The sequence below is a fragment of the Anomaloglossus baeobatrachus genome, chromosome 1, assembly GCF_048569485.1.
Source record: "Anomaloglossus baeobatrachus isolate aAnoBae1 chromosome 1, aAnoBae1.hap1, whole genome shotgun sequence".
Classification (NCBI taxonomy): Eukaryota; Metazoa; Chordata; class Amphibia; order Anura; family Aromobatidae; genus Anomaloglossus; species Anomaloglossus baeobatrachus.
Window position 1 is genome coordinate 957,358,364 of NC_134353.1, and position 13,154 is coordinate 957,371,517.

At 60.7% G+C, this 13,154-nt stretch overlaps 2 protein-coding genes across 3 annotated transcripts in view; one reads left to right on the plus strand and one right to left on the minus strand.

Annotated features, from left to right (window-relative positions):
* LOC142257625 (uncharacterized) overlaps window positions 1-13,154 on the minus strand; it is a 481,515-nt gene that overhangs the window by 181,281 nt on the left and 287,080 nt on the right. The window lies entirely within an intron of this gene.
* LOC142303597 (uncharacterized) overlaps window positions 9,786-13,154 on the plus strand; it is an 80,690-nt gene continuing 77,321 nt past the window's right edge. Inside the window, exons 1-2 of the mRNA XM_075345109.1 lie at window positions 9,786-9,839; window positions 11,778-11,846. Coding sequence (XP_075201224.1) covers window positions 11,793-11,846 — 54 coding nt within the window. The 5' untranslated portion in view covers window positions 9,786-9,839; window positions 11,778-11,792. The remainder of the gene's footprint in view (window positions 9,840-11,777; window positions 11,847-13,154) is intronic.

Here is a 13,154-nt window from a genome sequence, read left to right on the forward strand (position 1 = left end):
CGTGCAGCGTCACCCCCTGCCCAGTGCCGGCCCCCACCAAACGTGCAGCATCACCCCCTGCCCAGTGCGAGCCCCTCTCAAACGTGCAGCATCACCCCCTGCCCAGTGTGAGCCCCCACCAAACGTGCAGCGTCGCCCCCTGCCCAGTGCGAGCCCCCCCCCCCCCAAACGTGCAGCGTCGCCCCCTGCCAGCCCCCCCAAACGTGCGTCACCCCCTGGCCACTGCGAGCCCCCCAAACATGCAGCAACACCCCCTGTCCACTGCGAGCCCCCCAAACATGCAGCGTCACCCCCTGGCCACTGCGAGCCCCCCAAACATGCAGCGTCACCCCCTGGCCACTGCGAGCCCCCCAAACATGCAGCGTCACCCCCTGGCCACTGCGCGCCCCCCAAACATGCGTCACCCCCTGGCCACTGTGAGCCCCCCAAACATGCGTAACCCCCTGGCCACTGTGAGCCCCCCAAACATGTAGGGCACCCCCTGGCTACTGCGAGCCCCTAAAACATGCAACGTCGCCCCCTACATGCCCCCCAAACATGCAGCCTCACCCCCTGGCCAGTGCGAGCCCCTCAAACATGCGTCGCCCCCTGCAAGCCCCCCAAACATTCAGCGTCATCCCCCCGGCCAGTGCGAGCCCCCCCAAACGTGCAGAGTCATCCCCCCAGCCAGTGCGAGCCCCCCCCCAAACGTGCAGCGTTATCCCCTCGGCCAGTGCGAGCCCCCCCAAACGTGCAGCGTCGCCCCCTGGCCAGTGCGAGCCCCCCCAAACGTGCAGCGTCGCCCCCTGGCCAGTGCGAGCCCCCCCCAATCGTGCAGCGTCACCCCCTGGCCAGTGCGAGCCCCTTACAAACGTGCAGCGTTCCCCCCCTGTCCAGTGCGAGCCCCCCCCAAACGAGTAGCGTCACCCCCTGCCCAGTGTGAACCCCCCAAACGTGCAGCTTCACCCCCTTTCCAGTGCGAGTCCACCCCGAACATGCAAAGTCGCTCCCTGGCAAGTGTGAGCCGCCCAAAACGTTCCACATTGCCTCCTGCCTAGAGTAACCCCCACATTCATTATGAAAGCCTCCACAGCATCGCCCCCTGCTCCGTGTAACCCCCCATAAGCCACTTACCTTATTGAAGCCTGAGATATACAAGAGCTGCAGCCCCCAACACAGACAGGAGACGCTGCTCTGTGCCCCCAACACTGACAGGAAACGCTGCTCTGTGCCCCCAAACACTGACAGGAGACGCTGCTCTGTGCCCCCCAACACTGACAGGAGACGCTGCTCTGTGCCCCCAACACTGACAGGAGACGCTGCTCTGTGCCCCCAACACTGACAGGAGACGCTGCTCTGTGCCCCCAACACTGACAGGAGACGCTGCTCTGTGCCCCCCAACACTGACAGGAGACGCTGCTTTTTCCCCCCCAACACTGACAGGAGACGCTGCTCTGTACCCCCCAACACTGACAGGAGACGCTGCTCTGTGCCCCCCAACACTGACAGGAGACGCTGCTCTGTGCCCCCCAACACTGACAGGAGACGCTGCTCTGTGCCCCCCAACACTGACAGGAGACGCTGCTCTGTGCCCCCCAACACTGACAGGAGACGCTGCTCTGTGCCCCCAACACTGACAGGAGACACTGCTCTGTGCCCCCCAACACTGACAGGAGACACTGCTCTGTGCCCCCCAACACTGAAAGGAGACGCTGCTCTGTGCCCCCAACACTGACAGGAGACGCTGCTCTGTGCCCCCAACACTGACAGGAGACGCTGCTCTGTGCCCCCCAACACTGACAGGAGACGCTGCTCTGTGCCCCCCAACACTGACAGGAGACGCTGCTCTGTACCCCCAACACTGACAGGAGACGCTGCTCTGTGCCCCCAACACTGACAGGAGACGCTGCTCTGTGCCCCCAACACTGACAGGAGACGCTGCTCTGTGCCCCCAACACTGACAGGAGACGCTGCTCTGTGCCCCCAACACTGACAGGAGACGCTGCTCTGTGCCCCCAACACTGACAGGAGACGCTGCTCTGTACCCCCCAACACTGACAGGAGACGCTGCTCTGTGCCCTCCAACACTGACAGGAGACGCTGCTCTGAGCCCCCAACACTGACAGGAGACGCTGCTCTGTGCCCCCAACACTGACAGGAGACGCTGCTCTGTGCCCCCCAACATCCACACTGACAGGAGACGCTGCTCTGTGCCCCCCAAAACTGACAGGAGACGCTACTCTGTGCCCCCCAACACTGACAGGAGACGCTGCTCTGTGCCCCCCAACATCCACACTGACAGGAGACGCTGCTCTGTGCCCCCCAAAACTGACAGGAGACGCTACTCTGTGCCCCCCAACACTGACAGGAGACGCTGCTCTGTGCCCCCCAACACTGACAGGAGACTCTGCTCTGTGCCCCCAACACTGACAGGAGACGCTGCTCTGTGCCCCCCAACACTGACAGGAGACGCTGCTCTGTGCCCCCCAACACTGACAGGAGACGCTGCTCTGTGCCCCCCAACACTGACAGGAGACGCTGCTCTGTGCCCCCCAACACTGACAGGAGACGCTGCTCTGTGCCCCCCAACACTGACAGGAGACGCTGCTCTGTGCCCCCAACACTGACAGGAGACGCTGCTCTGTGCCCCCAACACTGACAGGAGACGCTGCTCTGTGCCCCCCAACACTGACAGGAGACGCTGCTCTGTGCCCCCCAACACTGACAGGAGACGCTGCTCTGTGCCCCCAACACTGACAGGAGACGCTGCTCTGTGCCCCCAACACTGACAGGAGACGCTGCTCTGTGCCCCCCAACACTGACAGGAGACGCTGCTCTGTGCCCCCAACACTGACAGGAGACGCTGCTCTGTGCCCCCAACACTGACAGGAGACGCTGCTCTGTGCCCCCAACACTGACAGGAGACGCTGCTCTGTGCCCCCAACACTGACAGGAGACGCTGCTCTGTGCCCCCAACACTGACAGGAGACGCTGCTCTGTACCCCCAACACTGACAGGAGACGCTGCTCTGTGCCCCCAACACTGACAGGAGACGCTGCTCTGTACCCCCAACACTGACAGGAGACGCTGCTCTGTGCCCCCAACACTGACAGGAGACGCTGCTCTGTGCCCCCAACACTGACAGGAGACGCTGCTCTGTGCCCCCAACACTGACAGGAGACGCTGCTCTGTGCCCCCAACACTGACAGGAGACGCTGCTCTGTGCCCCCAACACTGACAGGAGACGCTGCTCTGTGCCCCCAACACTGACAGGAGACGCTGCTCTGTGCCCCCAACACTGACAGGAGACGCTGCTCTGTGCCCCCAACACTGACAGGAGACGCTGCTCTGTGCCCCCAACACTAACAGGAGACGCTGCTCTGTGCCCCCAACACTGACAGGAGACGCTGCTCTGTGCCCCCAACACTGACAGGAGACGCTGCTCTGTGCCCCCAACACTGACAGGAGACGCTGCTCTGTACCCCCAACACTGACAGGAGACGCTGCTCTGTGCCCCCAACACTGACAGGAGACGCTGCTCTGTACCCCCAACACTGACAGGAGACGCTGCTCTGTGCCCCCCAACACTGACAGGAGACGCTGCTCTGTGCCCCCAACACTGACAGGAGACGCTGCTCTGTGCCCCCAACACTGACAGGAGACGCTGCTCTGTGCCCCCCAACACTGACAGGAGACGCTGCTCTGTGCCCCCAACACTGACAGGAGACGCTGCTCTGTACCCCTCAACACTGACAGGAGACGCTGCTCTGTGCCCTCCAACACTGACAGAAGACGCTGCTCTGTGCCCCCAACACTGACAGGAGACGCTGCTCTGTGCCCCCAACACTGACAGGAGACGCTACTCTGTGCCCCCCAACACTGACAGGAGACGCTGCTCTGTGCCCCCCAACACTGACAGGAGACGCTGCTCTGTGCCCCCAACACTGACAGGAGACGCTGCTCTGTGCCCCCAACACTGACAGGAGACGCTGCTCTGTGCCCCCAACACTGACAGGAGACGCTGCTCTGTGCCCCCCAACACTGACAGGAGACGCTGCTCTGTGCCCCCAACACTGACAGGAGACGCTGCTCTGTACCCCTCAACACTGACAGGAGACGCTGCTCTGTACCCCCCAACACTGACAGGAGACGCTGCTCTGTGCCCTCAACACTGACAGGAGACGCTGCTCTGTGCCCCCCAACACTGACAGGAGACGCTGCTCTGTGCCCCCCAACACTGACAGGAGACGCTGCTCTGTGCCCCCAACACTGACAGGAGACGCTGCTCTGTGCCCCCCAACACTGACAGGAGACGCTGCTCTGTACCCCCCAACACTGACAGGAGACGCTGCTCTGTACCCCCAACACTGACTGGAGACGCTGCTCTGTGCCCCCCAACACTGACAGGAGACGCTGCTCTGTGCCCCCCAACACTGACTGGAGACGCTGCTCTGTGCCCCCCAACACTGACAGGAGACGCTGCTCTGTACCCCCCAACACTGACAGGAGACGCTGCTCTGTGACCCCCAACACTGACAGGAGACGCTGCTCTGTGCCCCCAACACTGACAGGAGACGCTGCTCTGTGCCCCCAACACTGACAGGAGACACTGCTCTGTGCCTCCAACACTGACAGGAGACGCTGCTCTGTGCCCCCAACACTGACAGGAGACGCTGCTCTGTACCCCCCAACACTGACAGGAGACGCTGCTCTGTGCCCCCAACACTGACAGGAGACGCTGCTCTGTGCCCCCAAAACTGACAGGAGACGCTGCTCTGTACCCCCCAACACTGACAGGAGACGCTGCTCTGTGCCCCCAACACTGACAGGAGACGCTGCTCTGTGCCCCCCAACACTGACAGGAGACGCTGCTCTGTGCCCCCAACACTGACAGGAGACGCTGCTCTGTGCCCCCAACACTGACAGGAGACGCTGCTCTGTGCCCCCAACACTGACAGGAGACGCTGCTCTGTGCCCCCAACACTGACAGGAGACGCTGCTCTGTGCCCCCCAACACTGACAGGAGACGCTGCTCTGTACCCCCCAACACTGACAGGAGACGCTGCTCTGTACCCCCCAACACTGACAGGAGACGCTGCTCTGTGCCCCCAACACTGACAGGAGACGCTGCTCTGTGCCCCCAACACTGACAGGAGACGCTGCTCTGTGCCCCCAACACTGACAGGAGACGCTGCTCTGTGCCCCCCAACACTGACAGGAGACGCTGCTCTGTGCCCCCAACACTGACAGGAGACGCTGCTCTGTGCCCCCAACACTGACAGGAGACGCTGCTCTGTGCCCCCAACACTGACAGGAGACGCTGCTCTGTGCCCCCCAACACTGACAGGAGACGCTGCTCTGTGCCCCCAACACTGACAGGAGACGCTGCTCTGTGCCCCCAACACTGACAGGAGACGCTGCTCTGTGCCCCCCAACACTGACAGGAGACGCTGCTCTGTGCCCCCAACACTGACAGGAGACGCTGCTCTGTGCCCCCAACACTGACAGGAGACGCTGCTCTGTGCCCCCCAACACTGACAGGAGACGCTGCTCTGTGCCCCCAACACTGACAGGAGACGCTGCTCTGTGCCCCCCAACACTGACAGGAGACGCTGCTCTGTGCCCCCAACACTGACAGGAGACGCTGCTCTGTGCCCCCCAACACTGACAGGAGACGCTGCTCTGTGCCCCCCAACACTGACAGGAGACGCTGCTCTGTGCCCCCAACACTGACAGGAGACGCTGCTCTGTGCCCCCAACACTGACAGGAGACGCTGCTCTGTGCCCCCAACACTGACAGGAGACGCTGCTCTGTACCCCCAACACTGACAGGAGACGCTGCTCTGTGCCCCCAACACTGACAGGAGACGCTGCTCTGTACCCCCAACACTGACAGGAGACGCTGCTCTGTGCCCCCCAACACTGACAGGAGACGCTGCTCTGTGCCCCCAACACTGACAGGAGACGCTGCTCTGTGCCCCCCAACACTGACAGGAGACGCTGCTCTGTGCCCCCCAACACTGACAGGAGACGCTGCTCTGTGCCCCCAACACTGACAGGAGACGCTGCTCTGTGCCCCCCAACACTGACAGGAGACGCTGCTCTGTACCCCCAACACTGACAGGAGACGCTGCTCTGTGCCCCCAACACTGACAGGAGACGCTGCTCTGTGCCCCCCAACACTGACAGGAGACGCTGCTCTGTACCCCCCAACACTGACAGGAGACGCTGCTCTGTGCCCCCAACACTGACAGGAGACGCTGCTCTGTACCCCCCAACACTGACAGGAGACGCTGCTCTGTGCCCCCCAACACTGACAGGAGACGCTGCTCTGTGCCCCCAACACTGACAGGAGACGCTGCTCTGTGCCCCCCAACACTGACAGGAGACGCTGCTCTGTGCCCCCAACACTGACAGGAGACGCTGCTCTGTGCCCCCAACACTGACAGGAGACGCTGCTCTGTGCCCCCCAACACTGACAGGAGACGCTGCTCTGTACCCCCCAACACTGACAGGAGACGCTGCTCTGTGCCCCCAACACTGACAGGAGACGCTGCTCTGTACCCCCCAACACTGACAGGAGACTCTGCTCTGTGCCCCCCAACACTGACAGGAGACGCTGCTCTGTGCCCCCAACACTGACAGGAGACGCTGCTCTGTGCCCCCAAACACTGACAGGAGACGCTGCTCTGTGCCCCCCAACACTGACAGGAAACGCTGCTCTGTGCCCCCAACACTGACAGGAGACGCTGCTCTGTGCCCCCAACACTGACAGGAGACGCTGCTCTGTGCCCCCAACACTGACAGGAGACGCTGCTCTGTGCCCCCCAACACTGACAGGAGATGCTGCTCTGTGCCCCCAACACTGACAGGAGACGCTGCTCTGTACCCCCCAACACTGACAGGAGACGCTGCTCTGTGCCCCCCAACACTGACAGGAGACGCTGCTCTGTGCCCCCAACACTGACAGGAGACGCTGCTCTGTGCCCCCAACACTGACAGGAGACGCTGCTCTGTGCCCCCAACACTGACAGGAGACGCTGCTCTGTGCCCTCCAACACTGACAGGAGACGCTGCTCTGAGCCCCCAACACTGACAGGAGACGCTGCTCTGTGCCCCCAACACTGACAGGAGACGCTGCTCTGTGCCCCCAACACTGACAGGAGACGCTGCTCTGTGCCCCCAACACTGACAGGAGACGCTGCTCTGTACCCCCAACACTGACAGGAGACGCTGCTCTGTACCCCCAACACTGACAGGAGACGCTGCTCTGTGCCCCCAACACTGACAGGAGACGCTGCTCTGTACCCCCAACACTGACAGGAGACGCTGCTCTGTGCCCCCAACACTGACAGGAGACGCTGCTCTGTACCCCCAACACTGACAGGAGACGCTGCTCTGTGCCCCCCAACACTGACAGGAGACGCTGCTCTGTGCCCCCAACACTGACAGGAGACGCTGCTCTGTGCCCCCAACACTGACAGGAGACGCTGCTCTGTGCCCCCCAACACTGACAGGAGACGCTGCTCTGTGCCCCCAACACTGACAGGAGACGCTGCTCTGTGCCCCCAACACTGACAGGAGACGCTGCTCTGTGCCCCCAACACTGACAGGAGACGCTGCTCTGTGCCCCCCAACACTGACAGGAGACGCTGCTCTGTGCCCCCAACACTGACAGGAGACGCTGCTCTGTGCCCCCAACACTGACAGGAGACGCTGCTCTGTGCCCCCCAACACTGACAGGAGACGCTGCTCTGTGCCCCCAACACTGACAGGAGACGCTGCTCTGTGCCCCCAACACTGACAGGAGACGCTGCTCTGTGCCCCCCAACACTGACAGGAGACGCTGCTCTGTGCCCCCAACACTGACAGGAGACGCTGCTCTGTGCCCCCCAACACTGACAGGAGACGCTGCTCTGTGCCCCCAACACTGACAGGAGACGCTGCTCTGTGCCCCCCAACACTGACAGGAGACGCTGCTCTGTGCCCCCCAACACTGACAGGAGACGCTGCTCTGTGCCCCCAACACTGACAGGAGACGCTGCTCTGTGCCCCCAACACTGACAGGAGACGCTGCTCTGTGCCCCCAACACTGACAGGAGACGCTGCTCTGTACCCCCAACACTGACAGGAGACGCTGCTCTGTGCCCCCAACACTGACAGGAGACGCTGCTCTGTACCCCCAACACTGACAGGAGACGCTGCTCTGTGCCCCCCAACACTGACAGGAGACGCTGCTCTGTGCCCCCAACACTGACAGGAGACGCTGCTCTGTGCCCCCCAACACTGACAGGAGACGCTGCTCTGTGCCCCCCAACACTGACAGGAGACGCTGCTCTGTGCCCCCAACACTGACAGGAGACGCTGCTCTGTGCCCCCCAACACTGACAGGAGACGCTGCTCTGTACCCCCAACACTGACAGGAGACGCTGCTCTGTGCCCCCAACACTGACAGGAGACGCTGCTCTGTGCCCCCCAACACTGACAGGAGACGCTGCTCTGTACCCCCCAACACTGACAGGAGACGCTGCTCTGTGCCCCCAACACTGACAGGAGACGCTGCTCTGTACCCCCCAACACTGACAGGAGACGCTGCTCTGTGCCCCCCAACACTGACAGGAGACGCTGCTCTGTGCCCCCAACACTGACAGGAGACGCTGCTCTGTGCCCCCCAACACTGACAGGAGACGCTGCTCTGTGCCCCCAACACTGACAGGAGACGCTGCTCTGTGCCCCCAACACTGACAGGAGACGCTGCTCTGTGCCCCCCAACACTGACAGGAGACGCTGCTCTGTACCCCCCAACACTGACAGGAGACGCTGCTCTGTGCCCCCAACACTGACAGGAGACGCTGCTCTGTACCCCCCAACACTGACAGGAGACTCTGCTCTGTGCCCCCCAACACTGACAGGAGACGCTGCTCTGTGCCCCCAACACTGACAGGAGACGCTGCTCTGTGCCCCCAAACACTGACAGGAGACGCTGCTCTGTGCCCCCCAACACTGACAGGAAACGCTGCTCTGTGCCCCCAACACTGACAGGAGACGCTGCTCTGTGCCCCCAACACTGACAGGAGACGCTGCTCTGTGCCCCCAACACTGACAGGAGACGCTGCTCTGTGCCCCCCAACACTGACAGGAGATGCTGCTCTGTGCCCCCAACACTGACAGGAGACGCTGCTCTGTACCCCCCAACACTGACAGGAGACGCTGCTCTGTGCCCCCCAACACTGACAGGAGACGCTGCTCTGTGCCCCCAACACTGACAGGAGACGCTGCTCTGTGCCCCCAACACTGACAGGAGACGCTGCTCTGTGCCCTCCAACACTGACAGGAGACGCTGCTCTGAGCCCCCAACACTGACAGGAGACGCTGCTCTGTGCCCCCAACACTGACAGGAGACGCTGCTCTGTGCCCCCAACACTGACAGGAGACGCTGCTCTGTGCCCCCAACACTGACAGGAGACGCTGCTCTGTACCCCCAACACTGACAGGAGACGCTGCTCTGTGCCCCCAACACTGACAGGAGACGCTGCTCTGTACCCCCAACACTGACAGGAGACGCTGCTCTGTGCCCCCAACACTGACAGGAGACGCTGCTCTGTGCCCCCAACATCCAGCCTGACACCCCAGCGCTAGAACTGATGAGGAGCCGCTGAATCTTCTCCACCTCAGGGTCAGGATCCGTCCCCTCTGCACAGAAGAGTCTGAGAACTGCTGCTTCCCGCCCACAGATCACCACAGCACTGAGGAGGCCCCGCCCCTTCCGGTGACATCATGAAATCACTCCTCCCCCTCAAAAAATCAACTCCGATCTAGCCTCTACCCTCGGGACGAGGAGAAGCCTCATTGCTGCAGCTGTGAGTGTCCCCGGCTCCTCTGTGCAGGGGCAGCGCGGGCTGTAGAGACGGGGACTCCTCTGTGACCTGTGGGGGGAGCGCGGCCATCACTGAGGGGTCCCGGAGTGTGTGTGACCTGTGGGGGGTCATCACTGAGGGGTCCCGGAGTGTGTGTGACCTGTGGGGGGTCATCACTGAGGGGTCCCGGAGTGTGTGTGACCTGTGGGGGGTCATCACTGAGGGGTCCCGGAGTGTGTGTGACCTGTGGGGGGTCATCACTGAGGGGTCCCGGAGTGTGTGTGACCTGTGGGGGGCCATCACTGAGGGGTCCCGGAGTGTGTGTGACCTGTGGGGGGTCATCACTGAGGGGTCCCGGAGTGTGTGTGACCTGTGGGGGGAGCGCGGCCATCACTGAGGGGTCCCGGAATGTGTGTGACCTGTGGGGGGTCATCACTGAGGGGTCTCGGAGTGTGTGTGACCTGTGGGGGGTCATCACTGAGGGGTCTCGGAGTGTGTGTGACCTGTGGGGGGGTCATCACTGAGGGGTCCCGGAGTGTGTGTGACCTGTGGGGGGTCATCACTGAGGGGTCTCGGAGTGTGTGTGACCTGTGGGGGGTCATCACTGAGGGGTCCCGGAGTGTGTGTGACCTGTGGGGGGTCATCACTGAGGGGTCTCGGAGTGTGTGTGACCTGTGGGGGGTCATCACTGAGGGGTCCCGGAGTGTGTGTGACCTGTGGGGGCCATCACTGAGAGGTCCCGGAGTGTGTGTGACCTGTGGGGGGCCATCACTGAGGGGTCCCGGAGTGTGTGTGACCTGTGGGGGGTCATCACTGAGGGGTCCCGGAGTGTGTGTGACCTGTGGGGGGAGCGCGGCCATCACTGAGGGGTCCCGGAATGTGTGTGACCTGTGGGGGGTCATCACTGAGGGGTCCCGGAGTGTGTGTGACCTGTGGGGGGAGCGCGGCCATCACTGAGGGGTCCCGGAGTGTGTGTGACCTGTGGGGGGTCATCACTGAGGGGTCCCGGAGTGTGTGTGACCTGTGGGGGGTCATCACTGAGGGGTCCCGGAGTGTGTGTGACCTGTGGGGGGAGCGCGGCCATCACTGAGGGGTCCCGGAATGTGTGTGACCTGTGGGGGGTCATCACTGAGGGGTCCCGGAGTGTGTGTGACCTGTGGGGGGAGCGCGGCCATCACTGAGGGGTCCCGGAGTGTGTGTGACCTGTGGGGGGTCATCACTGAGGGGTCCCGGAGTGTGTGTGACCTGTGGGGGGTCATCACTGAGGGGTCCCGGAGTGTGTGTGACCTGTGGGGGGGTCATCACTGAGGGGTCCCGGAGTGTGTGTGACCTGTGGGGGGAGCGCGGTCATCACTGAGGGGTCCCGGAGTGTGTGTGACCTGTGGGGGCCATCACTGAGAGGTCCCGGAGTGTGTGTGACCTGTGGGGGGCCATCACTGAGGGGTCCCGGAGTGTGTATAACCTGTGGGTTGAGCGCGGCCATCACTGAGGGGTCCCGGAGTGTGTGTGACCTGTGGGGGGAGCGCGGCCATCACTGAGGGGTCCCGGAGTGTGTGTGACCTGTGGGGGGCCATCACTGAGGGGTCCCGGAGTGTGTATAACCTGTGGGGGGAGCGCGGCCATCACTGAGGGGTCCCGGAGTGTGTGTGACCTGTGGGGGGTCATCACTGAGGGGTCCCGGAGTGTGTGTGACCTGTGGGGGGAGCGCGGCCATCACTGAGGGGTCCCGGAGTGTGTGTGACCTGTGGGGGGTCATCACTGAGGGGTCCCGGAGTGTGTGTGACCTGTGGGGGGAGCGCGGCCATCACTGAGGGGTCCCGGAGTGTGTGTGACCTGTGGGGGGTCATCACTGAGGGCACATCATCTCATCATCTTTCCAATAAAAGATCTTCTGTCGTTTTCTTTTGATTTTTCCCGATTGATCCATAAATGATGAATAAGGACGAAAACAAAATTATGGAGAAGATATTAAACCTGAATCTGGAGATAATCTTCCATCTTACTGGAGAGGTGAGAGGCTCTGATGTCATCACATTACATCATTATCTATGGGAATAACAGAGGATATGACCGGGGAGGTGAGAGGTTCTGATGTCATCACATTACATCATTATCTATGGGAATAACAGAGGATATGACTGGAGAGGTGAGAGGCTCTGATGTCATCACATTACATCATTATCTATGGGGATAACAGAGGATATGACCGGGGAGGTGAGAGGCTCTGATGTCATCACATTACATCATTATCTGTGGGGATAACAGAGGATATGACCGGGGAGGTTAGAGGCTCTGATGTCATCACATTACATCATTATCTATGGGAATAACAGAGGATATGACTGGGGAGGTGAGAGGCTCTGATGTCATCACATTGCATCATTATCTATGGGAATAACAGAGGATATGACTGGAGAGGTGAGAGGCTCTGATGTCATCACATTACATCATTATCTATGGGGATAACAGAGGATATGACCGTAGAGGTGAGAGGCTATGATGTCATCACATTACATCATTATCTATGGGGATAACAGAGGATATGACCGGGGAGGTGAGAGGCTCTGATGTCATCACATTACATCATTATCTATGGGAATAACAGAGGATATGACTGGGGAGGTGAGAGGCTCTGATGTCATCACATTACATCATTATCTATGGGAATAACAGAGGATATGACCGGAGAGGTGAGAGGCTCTGATGTCATCACATTACATCATTATCTATGGGAATAACAGAGGATATGACTGGAGAGGTGAGAGGCTCTGATGTCATCACATTACATCATTATCTATGGGGATAACAGAGGATATGACCGGGGAGGTGAGAGGCTCTGATGTCATCACATTATATCATTATCTATGGGAATAACAGAGGATATGACCGGGGAGGTGAGAGGTTCTGATGTCATCACATTACATCATTATCTATGGGAATAACAGAGGATATGACCGGGGAGGTGAGAGGCTCTGATGTCATCACATTATATCATTATCTATGGGAATAACAGAGGATATGACCGGGGAGGTGAGAGGCTCTGATGTCATCACATTACATCATTATCTATGGGAATAACAGAGGATATGACTGGAGAGGTGAGAGGCTCTGATGTCATCACATTATATCATTATCTATGGGAATAACAGAGGATATGACCGGGGAGGTGAGAGGTTCTGATGTCATCACATCACATTACATCATTATCTATGGGGATAACAGAGGATATGACCGGGGAGGTGAGAGGCTCAGATGTCATCACATTACATCATTATCTATGGGAATAACCGAGGATATGACCGGGGAGGTGAGAGGCTC